This window comes from Pleurodeles waltl, chromosome 10 (genome assembly GCF_031143425.1).
Source record: "Pleurodeles waltl isolate 20211129_DDA chromosome 10, aPleWal1.hap1.20221129, whole genome shotgun sequence".
NCBI classification, from domain to species: domain Eukaryota; kingdom Metazoa; phylum Chordata; class Amphibia; order Caudata; family Salamandridae; genus Pleurodeles; species Pleurodeles waltl.
The window spans coordinates 119,269,141-119,285,835 of NC_090449.1; the positions used below are offsets into that span (position 1 = coordinate 119,269,141).

Below are 16,695 nucleotides of genomic sequence, written 5' to 3' on the forward strand. Positions count from 1 at the left end.
AGGCTGTCGTGAGGTGGATGGCTGTTGGGTGGGTGGCTGCCTGCGTTTGTGTGTCTTGGAAGAGGGGGTGACAGACACAGTGGGAGAGGACACAGGGGACGTGTACATGGCAGTGGGGGTGGTGACTGCGCGAGTGTGGACTGTACTGGAGGGTGAGGTGGTGATGGAAGCACTGGCTGATGGGGTACATGCAGGTGTGAGTGTAGACGTCACAGGGAGGGAGGAGGGAGACGAGGAGGAGGGGGACACAGGGGTGGCAGTGGCTGTTGGCATGTCTGCATCTGGGTGTTGCTCGGGTGAGTGTTTGCGGGATCTGTGGTGCTTGTGTTTGGATGAGCTGCTCTTGGGTGTTGAGGTGTGTGCAGGCTGGTCTGATGGTGTGGATGGGATAGGCTGAGGAACAGGAGACAGAGACAGGCTGGAGGCAGTCAGAAGAGGGAGGCTGGAAACAGGGACAATGGCTGCCGTCAGTGCTGAGGCCAGAGCAGTGAACGCTCGTTGATGGGCAGCCTGACCCGAATGAATGCCCTCCAGGTACGCATTGCTCTGTTGCACCTCCCTTTGCACACCCTGGATGGCATTCAAAAGGGTCGTCTGCCCAACAATGAGCGTCCTTACCAGGTCAATGAGCTCCGCACTGAGGGCAGCAGGGGCAACAGGGGCAGGGGCTGAGGTGCCTGGGGCGAAGGAGACGCGCGCCTTCCTGGGCGAACCGGCACGGAGCGAAGACTGAGGGGCTGCTGGGAGGGCGGGCTGGTGCGCTGGGTGGCGGCTGTACCTGTAGAGGCGGGGGGCACGGATGTTGCCGCCACCCCTAGGGAGCTCCCATCCGAGGACGTGTCGCTTTCGCTGCTCTCACCAGCGGTCCCCGTCGTGGTGCTCCCCTCGCCCTCCGGATCACTGGTGCCCTCGGTGTCTGTTCCTGGGCCCACCGCGGCCTTGTGTCCTGCAGCTCCCTCGTGCTCCGATGCCATATCTCCTCCGCCTGATGATGCTAATGCACACATGCACAAGAAGATGAAGAGAAAGGGTGGGGGGAGAAAAAAGAAGACCAGGTTGAGTGCATGCAATGTCAACACCGTTGGCGGAGAGGACAGACACAGGTGCCTAATGCACTAAGCCGCGCATTCGGGGTACACTACTCAGTACTACTGACTAAGACAACAGGCCAAGAGACGTCAAACGCGCACATGGGAGATGCTGGACCTTCAATGGCTGTACTTGTCACCCTACAGAGGTGGGGGCCGGGGGCACAGGGCCATGCCTAAGGGAGAGGACTACACTACAGAAAGCGCCCTGGCCTAATGTCACGCACAGCCCTCCTCCCCCACCCAGACGCCTCCACTGCGCAGAAAGATAGGAGAATGTGCTGATACTCACCCCCTTGTGTCTGCTGTGATGTCTTAAAGCGCCCATCCAATTCAGGGTAGGCCACCGCCAGGATCCGGGACATCAGGGGGGTCATGGTGCAACTGGCACCCCTCCTAGGTTGGGAGGCCATCCCCAGCAGTGTTTCTGCGGTCTTCCTTGTTCCGCGGCGGATGTCCTCCCACCTCTTGCGGCAGTGGGTGCCCCGTCTGTTGTGGACCCCCAAGGTCCGGACTTCCTTGGCGATGGCACGCCAAATCTCGATCTTCTGATGGGCGCTGACCTATTAGACATGTACAGGGTGGAAAGGAGGAAATCATCAATGGCCTGCATGTTAGATGTAATTGGCCCCCACCCACTTTGCCATATGGCACATGCTCTCATCTGTCGGGCGTTGCACTCCTCATTCGCCCCCCACCCCACCAACTTACATCCACCCCAATCCACACAGGCATAGCCCATTCCATTAGCACCCGGGGTACTCACTTGTTGGTCTGGAGGACCGTAGAGTAGCGCATACTGGGGGAGGACCCCATCCACAAGCTTGTCCAATTCTTCAGACGTGAAGGCAGGGGCCCTTTCCCCAGTCGCAGCAGCCATTGTATCTTCCAGACCGAGGTCACAGCAGCACTTGCAGTATAGGTCCTCTCCTGTGGATGATCAGGTCTCGAGTGATTAAGCAGATAGAAAATGGCGGTCACGTCCGCGGCGGTGCGTACCGCGGCGGTGCGTACCGCGACCGCCGGCGCACTTCGTTATTGGCTCCTGAAACCCATAGGCTTCAATGTTAACCAATGCGGCTTTGCGCCGCGGTCTTCGACTGCCTACCGCCACGGTGTGCCCCGCCAGCGCAGTGACCTCACATCCCATTGTCCCACTTCACAGGTCAGGCAGCCGCCATTTCAAGGGCCCACATGGCTTAATTTTGACTGCGACACACAGGCCTAGGCCTTGCATTGCCACACATACACGCCTTTCAACCCATTGCCATTCTTTAACTGTGCAAGCTGTCTGTACGTACCTGTGGTTTGGCTGACTCTGTGCTCCATGTTGTCCTTCCTAGGCACCGTCCGCTGGGACTTGGGATGAGAAGGAGGAATCCTCGCGTGTACCGACCGCTGGTGGACCTGTCGACAATGGAAGAACGCCATATAATCCTTCGATACCGACTTGACCGTGCCACTATCCATGAACTGTGTGCCCAGCTGGAGCCAGCCCTGATGTCCCCCATCCGCCAACCCACAGGGATTCCCCCTCTGGTGCAGGTTTTGTCAGTCCTACATTTTTTGGCCAGTGGGTCATTCCAGACCACAGTGGCCATGTCATCTGGAATGTCTCAGCCTATGTTTTCTAAGATTTTGAGCAGAGTGTTGTCTGCCCTGATGAAACTCATGCGGAGCTACATCATTTTCCCCGAGGAGGGTGACTTGCCCACAGTGAAGGGTGATTTCTATGCCCTTGGACATATCCCCAACATCATTGGTGCCATTGATGGGACCCATGTGGCTTTGGTACCCCCAAAAGACGATGAGCAGGTGTACCGAAACAGAAAGAATTATCATTCGATGAATGTCCAGGTGGTCTGTTTGGCTGACCAGTACATCTCCCATGTAAATGCCAAGTTCCCAGGGTCAGTGCATGACGCGTATGTGATGCGAAATAGCAGCATCCCCTATGTGATGGAGCAGCTACAGAGACAACGTGTGTGGCTAATAGGTGACTCTGGTTACCCCAACCTGCCGTGGCTACTGACCCCAGTAAGGAATCCCCGGACAAGGGCAGAGGAACGCTACAATGAGGCCCATGGGCGTACAAGGAGGGTGATTGAGCGAACCTTTGGCCTCCTGAAGTCCAGGTTTAGGTGCCTGCATATGACTGGTGGATCCCTAATGTACTCACCAAAGAAGGTGTGCCATATCATCGTGGCGTGCTGTATGCTTCACAACCTGGCTTTGCGACGCCAGGTGCCTTTCCTGCAGGAGGATGGTCCAGATGGTGGTGTTGTAGAAGCCGTGGAGCCTGTGGAGAGTGAAGAGGAGGAAGAGTCTGAGGGCGACACAGACAATAGGGACAGAGTGATACAACAGTATTTCCAGTAACACCCAGGTAAGAATCACCCACGCCATTTCACAATTGCTTCTAGCCTCCTGCATCTATACTTTCTGTAGTTCCCCACAGATGTTTTTTATTAATTTATGCCTTTCCCTTCCCTTCTCAGTGCTGTCTGACTCAGTACCTGACTTCTGCTTGGTTCGCCCATGAAATACAGCGTATTGACATTGGTATGTTGTCATGACTAATTGACAGAACAGAAATTGAACAGTAATATGTTATCCCTTTGTTAATAATACAGCATGACTCAAAACAGGTTTGTGTGCAAAATGTGATTTATTTACAGTGCTAGATACCGGTACATGTGATTCTAAGGGTGATGGGTGGGGGTGGAGGAATATCCATGGCAGAGTCCAGTTCTCAGTCTCACAGGTGCATTGTTCTTTTGCCTGTGGAAGGATGGAGCATAGGCAGTTCATGGTTGGACAGGGTGGCAATGTGGGACAGTGGGAAGACTTGAGGGGGTATGTCCTGCTGGCGGGGGTCTTGACATCCTACTCTGTCTTTTTCTTTGGTCTCAGGCTCCTCTTACGGGGTGGTTGTTCTTCAGCAGGAGGTGGGGTTCTGGGGGGCTGTCGAGGTGTTGGGACCTCCTGTCCACTAGCGCCGGCGGAGGTGGTAGGCTGTTCCTGGTCCGGCCTAGTGACAGGGGCCCTGTGTGGTGCACCATGGTCCCGCAACGCGTCCTCTATCCTGTGGAGGGCCAGGACGATGGTCCCCATTGCGGTCCCGATGATTCTCAGCTCCTCCCTGAACCCCATGTAGCGTTCTTCCTGCTGTGCCTGGATCTCAGTGAACCTGGCCAGTACCGTCGCCATTGTTTCTTGGGAGTGGTGGTATGCCCCCATGATGGTGGTGAGGGCCTCTTGGAGAGTGGGTTCCCTGGGCCTCTCCTCCCCCCCCCTGTCGCACAGCAGCCCTCCGAGCTGCCCGGTTTCCCCCGGCCTCTGTCCCCTGGCCGGTGTGCCCGCTCCCACTGCCCCCAGGTCCCTGTTGTTGTTGGGGTGTCGGGTTAGCCTGGGTGCCCTGTAGTGGCGGACACACCGCTGATTGAGCTGTCCTAGAGACAGAGGCATGGGCCCGCTGGGTGGGAGCTGTGCTGGTGTCGGCAGAGGGGGTCGGGTCTGGTGTGGCCTGTGTCTGGGTGAGGGGAACCGACTGCCCAGAGGTCCCCGATGGTCCGGGCTGGTCATCAGGTTCACTGTCGACAGAGCTGCTATCCTCAGTGTGGGCCTGTTCCGGTGGTGGGATGGACACTTCTGGACCCTCCTGGCTGGTGTGTTGTCGTTCGGGTCCTGCATGGGGTAAGAGAGTTTGGTTATTGTTTCTGTGTGTGCAATAGCATGCGTGTTGTGGGTGCCCTTGTCCCCCAGTGCAGGCATTCCCTGGAGGGAGGTGTTGTGAGGGTATTTAGTGGGGGGGGAGGGGTTAGTGCAGTGGTCATGCTTAGGTGATGGGTGCCCATGGTTTGTGTTGGCATGCAGGAGTTGGTGTTGGGATGGGTGGGTTGTGCTGGTGAGACATTGTCAGGAAGGATGTGTGCTGGGGGGTTGGGGGTGAGGGTGGGGGTGTGGGTTGGCATGCTGGTGGGGTGTGGGGGATATAGTAGTTGAGATGGGACTTACCAGAGTCCATTCCTCCGGCTACTCCTGCGAGGCCCTGAGGATGCAGGATGGTCAAGACCTCTTGCTCCCACGATGTAAATTCGGGAGGGGTGGGTGGGGGTCCGCCGCCAGTCTTCTGGACCGCGATGTTGTGCCTGGAGACCATCGATCGGACCTTCCCCCGTAGGTCGTTCCATCTTTTGCGGATGTCCTCCCTATTCCTGGGATGCTGTCCCACCGCGTTGACCCTGTCCACAATCCGCTGCCATAGCTCCGCCTTCCTGGCTATACTGGTGTGCTGCACCTGCGAGCCGAAGAGCTGGGGTTCCACTCTTAGGATTTCCTCCACCATGACCCGGAGTTCTTGGTCCGAAAATCGTGGATGCCTTTGGGGTGCCATGGGGTGGTGTGGGTGAGGTGTGGGGTGGTGTATGTGATGAGGAGTGTGTTGGTGAGTGGTGCTTTGTGCTACTATGTGGTGTGTGTGATGGTGTAGTGTGCCTCAGTGTGTCTTGCTTTGGATTGTCTGCTGTGTCTCTCTCTCCTTCTCTCAGTAATTGGGGTCGCAGGGGTTTGTGGGTGATGTGGGTGTGTGTTTTATAGTTGGTTGATTGTGTGGGAGTGGTGTGTGTATGTGTATCAGGTGTGTGTTTTTCAAATTGTCCAATGTGGCTGTGTTTTGGTGATGTGTGTGTATTCTGACCGCGGCGGTGTGTAGCGCCAATGGAATACCGCGTTTGAATGACCGCCGTGTGGATTCGTGGGTCGTAATGGCATGGGCGTATTTCTGTTGGCGTGACGGTGGCGGTTTGGTCATCTCCAGTTTATCGCTGCCCGCCGATGTGGCGGGCTGCAGTGGAGGACGGATTTTTGGAGGTTTGGCCGTTGTGGGTCAGAATGACCGTGGCGGTTGACCGCGGCCGCGGCGGTGTTATGGCGGTCTTCTGACCGGCGGTAAGGGCATTTTACCGCCGAGGTCAGAATCACCCCCATAGTCTCCATGTTTCAACCAGAGGAGTACATCCTGAAAGGTCATCGTGCGTAATGATTTTTTTTTCAGATAGGTGTTTAACTCTCTGAGATCGAGGATCGATCTCCAGTCTTTCCATTTCTTGTGAATGAGGAAGAATATTGAGTAAAATCCTTCCCCCCATTGCGATGGTGGAACTTTCTCTATTGCGCCCTTGAGAAGCATCTTGTTGACCTCCAGTTTGAGTTGGTGTAAATACTTGGGAGAAGACTTGCGAGGAGGATTGGGAGGAGGTATATGGGCAAACCCTAGTATGTGTCCTAATTGCACCAGTTGTAAGACCCACTGGTCTCATGTTATGGATTGCCACTGCTGGAGAAATGTGGAGATTTTGCCCCCTAGTTTGAAAAGGCGCATAGTAGGGGTAGCTGGTGCCTTGGATGGATCATAGTGTGCGAGATGAGTCTTTGGCTTGACAAGCCGGTCCTCCTCTAGAGATAGCTCTATTGTAGGCTGCCTGTGGTGGTTGTCTCTGGGAATATTGTTGACAAAATTATTGGGAGGTGAATGAGTATGATGGATATCTGTACTGTTGATAGCTTCCCCTGTATGAAGGCATTCCACGTCCTCTCCTATCATGAAAGGAAAACTTCAGAAACTGTAGCGCACCTAGGGATTTCGCAGTCTCTGTGTCCGTTTTTGTTGACTGAAGAGTTTCATCAGCATGTTTTCCAAAGAGGGCTTGCCAATCAAACGGAAGGTCCAGCATTTTATTTTGTACCTCCGGGTAAAACGACATGACCTTCAGCCAATCTTGTCTCCTAAGCACTGCAGTTTCTGCCCGTTGACGGAATGCAGTGGTGGCTATGTCCATCTCACAGTTAATAATTTCTGCTGCTGTGCATTCCCCTTCTTGTAATATTTTCCTAGCCTCTAGTTTAGCATCCCCTGGCAGCTGTTCAATATACGGGGCAATGCCAGCGCTAGAGTTGGCAGCTCTTACTGATAGACTTGAGATTGAAGAGAATCTTTTGACAATATTGTCTAACCGTCCTCCTTCCTTATACGAAGGCGCAGATATTTGTGTGGAGGGATTTTTGGACTTCCTCTGGGCTGCTTGTGGAATCACCGAGTCTGGATGAGGGTGACCAGTTAAGCACAATGGGGGATCTTCAGGTCTTTATATTTATTATCCAGATGCAGAAGCACTGCTGTAGCTGTTGCTGGGTTTTGCATGACCTTTAAACCCGCTTCCTATATGTAACTGACCATTGGCATGGATCCTACCAACTTTTGGAATGGCTCCTTGAATTCATAAAGAAAGCAATCAATTTGCTTGGATGGAATGGGAAGTGCAAATTGTTTGTCAGCTCTTTCCATAAGATTATGAAATCCTCCAAGGTCCTCTGGAGGTGAGTCTGCCTTCGAAGGTGAAGGAGATTATGAAGCTGGAATTATATAATCATCCCATTCCGATTGGTTGTTGTAGAGCTCACCTTCCTTTTGTTCTCCTTCAGAGATGTCCGTGTCCTGTAAAAGGGTGATATTAGGTGTGAGAATGTTAGCCAATGGTGTTTGGCACCTGGAGCAACATGAAATGCCAGTGCTATGCAGACAAAATTCAGCAACCAGGGTCACTGGGCAATGCCTTTTTGATCAACTGTTCCAATGGCTTTGCTTGAGCTTTTCCTCCATTTCTCCTGATCCCCAGAGTATGGAGGGATGAAAAAGGTGGATCACAGAACCCTAATCATTATTTCTCCAGTGTGGTTACACCAGTACTGGTACAGCAAAACTCTAGAGCAATCTGCGCGTCCTGAGACATCACTAACACCTCACTTCAGTCTCCTCTTCAGACACTATGGACAGATACTCCATCACAACTCCAAGTCACTGAACCCAACAGCCTGGTACCTGACCACTTAGAGTTCGGTCACTTGGAATTATCAACCGTATGTAGAAATATCCTGATGCAGACATGAGCACAAGCAACCATATAGACATATAAGGCCAAGTGGAAGTGTGTTGTATTTGGTGGAAGACCAATGGTTTCCATCCACTCTTTATACAACTTCACCAAATACTACCATACCTGTTGGAACTAGCCAAAAGTGGTCTGAAATACTCATCAGTACAACTCCACCTAGCAGCAATACCAAGATTTAGACGAACAGAAGGTGTCTCATCCACGCGGTCCTCTAAAGGAATAATAAAACAGTTTGTGAAAGGGCTCTTTAAAGTATTTACACCAGGACAGCACTCTCCAGTGTAAATGGAACTTAACACTCCTGAGCCAGCTGATACTGCCTTTCTTCGAAATAATCCACAAGGCAGACTTAAGGTTTCTCTCTTGGAAATAACACTTTTGCTAGTGCTTACACAAGCACAGAAGGTGTGGGAGATTCAGTCATTCACCAGCAAAAAACCCGTTCTCCAAATCATTAGGGACATGGTTATCTTGCAAACTAACCCTAAATACATGCCTAAAGTCCCTACTCATTTCCTTTTGAATGAACCTGTCATAGGGTTCCCATTCTATCCAAATCCAACGACTTGAGAGGAAAGAATATTGCACTCTTTAGATGTTCGCAGATGGTTTTATATAGATAAGACAAAGGGACAACTGTTGTCTTTCAGCTATCCAGGAAGGAGTCAAGCCCTATCCAAACAGTGGATAGCATGTTGACTCAGCCTGCATCACCGTCTGCTATACTAAAACCAAGCGTCAGCTCCAGAGAAGAGACAGATGCATTCCACCAGGAGCATGGCTACAACTGCTGCACTCTTTTTTGGTGTAACCTTGCAAGACAACTGGTGTGCATCTACCTAGATGAGCAGGCCCATGTTCATGAAGCACTACTGCCTTGAATTGAAAGCAGAAACCGACAAAGCAGTGATACAGATAGTCTTCTGAAACCTGTTTCAGTAAAGGTGAGCTTGTTTCCCTCTTTCGTATATAACATATGATTTTTATGGACTGCTTACTATTTGTATTCAGGCATATGGCATATATGGAAGATCCAATGCTGGAGGAGCAATTAATTTCTTCCATGTATCTCCAGTTCTACAGAACTCGTATCTTTTCATATATTCACATGCAACCCTCCCTCCTCATTCAGAGGCTCATTCATTATTTACTCTTCTCACACTAGTGGTATGAAATATGAGCTATGGTGGCCTATAGAGGGAGTAGGAGAGCAGGCACTTCCACCTCATTGGCTAAATTTCAGGTTGCTTCAAATGAGGTAGATGTGCTAGTTGACAAGCAGTGTTGTTGAGGCCTATGGCCATTTTAACAGTGATTAATGTTGTTTCATATTACCAGTGATACCCAGTCTGATGATGAGGACTGAATTAAGTATGTGAACATTTGAAAGATAAAAAGGTACCAACGCAGAAGAACTGGAGTTCCAGGTAAGTAACTAAGGGCCAGATGTTGCAAGCATTTTGCATGGTGCAAACTGCTAAAATCGCAGTTTGCGCCATGCAAAATGCCTATCACGATGCACAGTCACAATTTGCGAGTCGGTACCGACTCGCAAATTGTGAATGCGATTCGCAAATAGGAAGGGGTGTCCCCTTCCTATTTGCGACTCGCATCGCTATACTAAATTGCCTTGTGACCGCAAATGCGGTCGCAAAGCAATTTTGCAGTTACCACCAGTGTCACACTGGTGGTAACCCATTCGCAAAAGGGAAGGGGTCCCCATGGGACCCCTTCCCCTTTGTGAATGTTGCCCAAAATGTTTTTTCAGAGCAGGCAGTGGTCCAATGGACCACTGCCTACTCTGAAAAAACGAAACCAAATGGTTTTGGTATTTTTTTTATTTTGCAACTCGTTTTGGACTGAAAAATAAAAAAAACTGCTTTATTTAAAAAGCAGTCACAGACATGGACGTCTGCTGTCTTCAGCAGGCCACCATCCCTGTGAGTGCAGGGACTCGCTATGGGGTCGCAAAATGCGACCCACCTCATTAATATTAATGAGGTGGGTCTTAGCGACCTCATAGCGAATCGCAGACGGTGTCTGAGACACTGTTCTGCATCCGATTTTGTGAATCGGAAATTGCGAGTCACACCGACACGCAATTTCCGATTCGCAAAATCGGACCTACCTACATCTGGCCCTAATTTCTTATTGATAGCATTTGATAAAGTCAAATAGATGATTTTCTTGGTACATTGAACATCACAAATTTAGCCCCAGTTCTTTATTTGTAGGATCGACTGTACACTATGTTTTATTTTGGAAATGTATGTGACTACGTTTGTTATAATCCTTTCAGTATTTAGAACTTTTGTCCAGTAAAGGTTAAGGTACAGTTTTGAGAACATAGAACTTAGTTATTGTGAGCATAATGAGTGAATAAATGTTGCCAAAGCCAGAAGGTCTGGCTTTAATGTTCTAATGCAGGCAAACAGCATTTGCACATGCCTGTGGTTTTCATGTGTTAGCTCATTAAAGGCAGCCCTGTTAGCTTGCCACTACTTCTTTTACCTATGATCCTTGGTAAGACAGATTTAAAAACAAACTAAGGGCATACATGGGCGGATGCACTCTGTTTATTGTTTGTAAATGTTCATGGACTAAATGCCACTCTGACAAAGGTTCAATGTATACACCTTTGTTGTATATTGTTTTTTCATTAAAGTAATGATCCTGATTCATTTTTCATTTCTTTCTGCTTCTCTTTGTATAGTAGATAGTTCACTTCATGTTTTGAAGATCACCAGTACTCCACCGAGCACAATTCATCAGAGCAATGCTGGACAAAACAGAGGCCAGATTCTACACAAACAGGTGAAAGGTAAACAATATATGTTTTATTCATGTCAGATTATGCTGTTGGATATCAGGCTTCATGGTTTTATTTACTTTGATTCTATGTTGCATATTGCAAACATTATGGCCCTCATTCCGAGCCTGGCGGGCGGCGGAGGCCGCCCGCCAGGCTTCCCCCCTCCGAAATACCGCTCCGCGGTCGTAAGACCGCGGAGGGTATTCCGAGTTTTCCCCTGGGCTGGCGGGCGGTCTTCACAAGACCGCCCGCCAGCCCAGGGGAAAACTCCCTTCCCACGATGACGCCGGCTCGTAATAGAGCCGGCGGAGTGGGAAGGTGCGACGGGTGCAGTTGCACCCGTCGCGTATTTCAGTGTCTGCTTTGCAGACACTGAAATACTTTTAGGGGCCCTCTTACGGGGGCCCCTGCCGTGCCCATGCCATAGGCATGGGCACGGCAGGGGCCCACAGGGGCCCCGCGACTCCCCCTCCCGCCATCCGGTTCCCGGCGGGAGAACCGCCAGGAACTGGATGGCGGGAGGGGGAGTCGGAATCCCCATGCCGGCGCAGCATGCTGCGCCGGCTTGGAGGATTCCTTTGGGGCAGCGGGAAACCGGCGGGAGACCGCCGGTTTCCCTTCTCTGACCGCGGCTGAGCCGCCGCGGTCAGAATGCCCCGTGGGGCACCGCCGGCCTGTCGGCGGTGCCACCGCGTCCCACGGCCCTGGCGGACTTGTTCCGCCAGGGTCGTAATGACCCCCTATGTGTTGTTCATGCTCTTGAAGGCCAATAGCCCTATCAGTACACTTAGCCACATTACAGATTTGGCTGTGTGTTTGTCACACCAGTAGTTAAGCCATTATGATCACAAATATGCAACCTCATGCTTGGCAAACCTGTATGTGTGCAGCATAAGGTAATCCAATGCAAGTAACCTTCATGAATCAGTCTAGTACATTTTGCTATTTTGTGAATTAAATGTGTATAATAATCTAGCAATGTTCGGAAAAACTTCCAGATTGAAATTTAAAGAAACCACATAAACAGCTAACTACATAGGGACATGGCCAGAATAGCCAAGATGGCAACAGTCTGTAGAGCACTCCTTGGCCTGCCCTCATTCGCTGGAGGTGTCTTGTTGCTAGAGGGTTCTCTGAGGGATCATATTGTCAGTCCAATCATTTGGAGTCCAGAAGGGTCCCTGGGAGAAAAACAGACTGGTGCTGAACTACTGATGGCACCCACCCCAAAATGGTGGCAGTTGCAGGTGACTCAGTGATGTGGTTGATAGCTGCTGCATTGGTGTCCCAGCATCCTGCACTACCACAAGAACCATTGATGTGAAGCACTCTGGGCCAGCTGGTGAGCCGCTCTTGGGCGCAGGTGTTAGATATGATCCTGAATCCTTTCCCATCAGACACCTAGGGCATGCCAGTAACTTGAGTCTGTACCAATGAGTAGGGACAAGTAGATTGGGAATTTTATTCCTCTCACCCATGGACTGGAGGGAAGAGAACGCCATTGGAGAAAGTGGATTGGTAACAGAGGCCCAATTGTTTGTGCTGCACTTGACTGACTGAAGATTCATTGAGCAAGTGGGTTGAGGTGCACAGTTGTGGACATATACACAAACTATTCTTCAGAGGCAATGCATCTCTACAGCAGTTCAGTCCCACTGTGAATCAACTGTCTACAACTTGTCAGTGGAGAATAGCTGGGACCCAGAGCCCAGAGATTGAGACTAAGCTCCTGGGTCTATTGAGATAGTACTATTCATTACCTGTAAGTTGTTCCATGAGAGAACACTAACATATGGGTGGCAACATAGGCTCAGTCCCGACAAAGGTGGCTTCCTGGTGCTCCTGCGAGTAAATCCGGCTTGCAGAGGAATAAGCAGAGAGTGGACTCTGGTACAGTGGTTGCCTGGGAGATCAGGAAGGTGGGATAGCCCCCACCTCCAGATCTGTTGATGCACTATCAAATCGGGGACCATGGAGAGAGACCAACATCCTGCTTCACAGGCCCATACTAAGAGTGACAAATGTACACTCCACCGCATCTGCCACGGCGGGTAGACCAACCCAAATAGGCAGCTGAGTCAACCTTAGCCCACAGGGCACTGGATATACAGATATTGGATCAATACTGCAGGCAATACAGGAGTCCAGTGCAGCACCAGTGACTAAAATCAGAGAAGTGGTGGGCAGAGGTGTCAATTCTTCAGCAAGACCTATGGAATGTGGTTGAGAGGGTTTCAGAGACAGAGGGGCGATTTCAGAACTGGAAGATGTGGTCACTGAATCGCAGTTAGCAGTGCCCCTCTTTACTACAGCCTCAATTCTCTAAAAGAATGGGCAGAGGATGCCACAAACAGGGCACGAAGGTGCAACCTTCGGTTCATGGGTTTTGCTAAAGGCGCCAAGGGCTTGGCTCCTGAGAAATTTCCTGAATCCTGGATTGCCACCTGGATGCCCACTGATAAGCTTTCGGCTTGTTTTATGATTGAACGGGCTCAGTACAAAAATATAGAGGCAGGAGATCCTCAGGAGAGCATGGCAGGGGAATTGCTTTTATGTATGGTACTTTATTATTACTTTATGTTAACTTGAAAGACAAAAGTTAAAGTAACATTATAGTTAGGTATAGTAAAGATATGTGGTTTTGCTAAAAAAAAAAAAACTGAGAAATTAAAAAACAAAGGTTAAAGTAATGTTATAGTTAAGTGAATTTCTCATTGACCACGTTATTGTTTTGAACTAAAATATACACAGAAATTGACCTATTGTGGTTAGCAGCACTAATAATACCTTGTGGCCCCGCCATGCACTGCTTATGACCTCACATATGACATCACTCATGACATGTTCTATGACACCATTTATTGCATCTCAATGACATCATTGATGACATCAATGATGACAACATCCAAGTTTGGTTTTGACCCATATTGTTGTATAATTTGCTATAGTATTGCACGTAGCATAATTCATATTATCAATCAGCCACAAATATACAGGAAACCCTCATTATGCCAATTCCAAAACAACTGCCCTAATATAGACAGTTTTTTATCTGCATCAACACCTGACACAGCCAAACCTACATTAAGGAACAAAGTTGATATCAGCTGAGAACTGTGAACATATTTTATTCTATGGAGAGTTCTTACTGTACCACAATGTTACCAAACAGTCAAACTCTTATGAGAAATACACCACAGAGTACTGAAAAGAAACTACTAACAACAGTGTACATTCTAAGTCAACAAAGACACTATTTCCTAATAATAACGAGGATCTGAAGTTGCTATATTCTACACAACCTGCACCCTTCATACTGTGGTGAAAACTTTACAGATAGCCCATCCTTGGAAGCAAAACAAGCATGCGTATATAGGTTAGTACCTAGTGCACACTCTCTTCTATGTAATGAACCCATTTTCAGGCTGGCCCGATTCTGGCTCATAACTCAAGGCTGCTGAGAAAGGTTAGTATCTACCACATAGAATCTTTCTTCTTTTGGAAACTTTTTCTATGGAACCAAAACGTTGTTGAGCCAAATGAATACAAGCGAAGTCACTTGCACACAGAACTACTCTTGAATGCAAGCATTTATAACGTGTTCTATACCTCTACGCACCTATGTATGAAATTATGTAGAATCTGTATGCTAGTTCCTCACCACTCTGTAAACTCTAACACAAACTTGCCCACTCTTTGGATGATGTCATACGTAATGTCATAAGTTATATCATCAGTGATGTAATCAATGATGTCATTTGAGATGTCAACAGCGAAGGCATAAATGATGTCATAGTGAAGTCATGAGTGATGTCATATTTGAGGTCATAAATAGTGCATGGTGGGGATGCAAGTTATAGTCAGTACTGCTAACTTTGACTGGTGAATTTCTATGTTTTTAGTTCAAAACATTGACGTTGTCACTGAGAAATTCACCTAACCTGTATATATATATATATATATATATATAAATATATATATATGTATATACATACAGATATATATATAACTTAGTGGCAGTCGCCATTAGGTAGTTATAGTTAGGACCTAGTTTCCATAGACAGAGCGTTGTTTGTTTTGCCAATAACTTTGGCGCTGCTTAACGAATCTTCTCATCTTTTTTTAAAACTTATACTTTGGTCAGCTCAGCTGCTGTCTTGAAAGTTTGGAGGTGATCTGCCAAGCAAGGCTAAGAAAAAGGGGGGTTCCAAAACGCAATTTGCCTATTCATTTTTCCATAGGGTCTTTAAACTGCTAAAAGGAATTACACCAAATTTGTCAGGAAAGGTAGATGCTGTTGTGCAGATTATGCTTTTTGTGGTTTGGTGTAAATCTGTTCAGTAGTTTTGGAGTAATGTAATGCCAAAAAACAGATACATAGAGACGCGGAGCCTCCACGGATCTGACAATTGCAGTGCAGATATCTGATTGGCTGCCAACGCTTCAACACAGATGTTTTGGCAGCCATTTTGGGACGCGGCTTCAGCCGAGTCCCAGGAAAAAAAGTAAAAAGACACAAAAGGGGCCAGGATGGGTACACCCTGACCCCTTAGCTCTGGAGCTGGGGTCCCAGAGGGACACCTCCAGAGCTTAAATGCATTTTTTTTTATGTTGGAAAATCCACAGATCAGAATCTGCAGATTTTCCCAATGTTTAAAAAAAATAAAATAATATATATATATATATATATATATATGTATATATATATATATATATATATATATACACATAATATATATACACATATATAAATATATATAAATAAATATATATAAATAAATATATATATTATATATATATATATTCCCAATAATAAACAAGCTTTATTCGGTCCATTGGCCTTCAAAGCAATATACGACAGTACATAATCCTTAGTTAAATACGTCATCAATATAGTATAATATAAAAATAGTAAAAACATATATACATACAAGCCTAAACAGTATCAAATTACAGTTAAAAATTCATAAATTTTTGGTTAAAATACAACGTCGTATATTCCAAGCTGCAGCTAAAAATTTGCTAGCTGCTAAAACTAAATCATTAGATTTATTGGTTTTTAAAACCCTTAATGAGTGATTACAGCTAGTCATGCCCAATTCTAAGCAGGTTTTGCGGATCCACTTTGACCGCGGAATAAAATAAGCTGGGCAAAAAAACATAAAGTGCTTGATGGACTCTTTCGTGCAATCACACGCAGGGCACATATCAGTTTTAGGGGGCTGTCCCCATTTACTCGTCAAGGATAATAAGGGCAATGCTCCAAATATTGCATATAGACTTTTACCCAGTAGATTTGGTATAATATCAAGATAGGGCTCATACTGCGGGAACCACTTAAAATCAAGAAAGGAATCTGTCAACCGACCATAAGAGTTCCAAGTTATGTAATTGGCCCTGATATAGGACCGATAAGTTGTCTTCAGGACATTTTTATGGCGCCTTTCTAAATTATGAGGGTTTTCCCAGTAATCGACCAAGCCCAGTAATCCAAACCAATAGGAAACATGTCTAATCCAGGGAATAGTTTTTACATTCTGTCTTTTTAGCAAGTCGACTAGTGATGCTTTGTAAGAGGTCAGTTCGGGGGTAGTCCATATCGTTATCCAAAAGATTAGGGGTCTTAAAATGATAAAATCTGCTACACGTTTCAACCCTAAATCTAGGAAGAGAGGAATCAAAGGTATACTACGCGGGCACGCTATCAGGGCCCATAGCAAATGCATTCTCTCCCACTGTTATTTTAGTACAAATACCTGAACCCCATATTTCTGCACCATATAGGGCTGCCCCCTGTGCCTTGGCTGTGTAAATTTTAATTGCTGGAAGAACTGCTTTAATG

The 16,695-nt window shown here is 47.9% G+C and overlaps 1 protein-coding gene across 1 annotated transcript in view; it reads left to right on the plus strand.

The window, feature by feature from the left end:
- Positions 1 to 16,695, plus strand: part of LOC138262384 (kinesin-like protein KIF19) — a 696,763-nt gene that overhangs the window by 670,795 nt on the left and 9,273 nt on the right. The window contains exon 17 of the mRNA XM_069212284.1: positions 10,755 to 10,862. Coding sequence (XP_069068385.1) covers positions 10,755 to 10,862 — 108 coding nt within the window. The remainder of the gene's footprint in view (positions 1 to 10,754; positions 10,863 to 16,695) is intronic.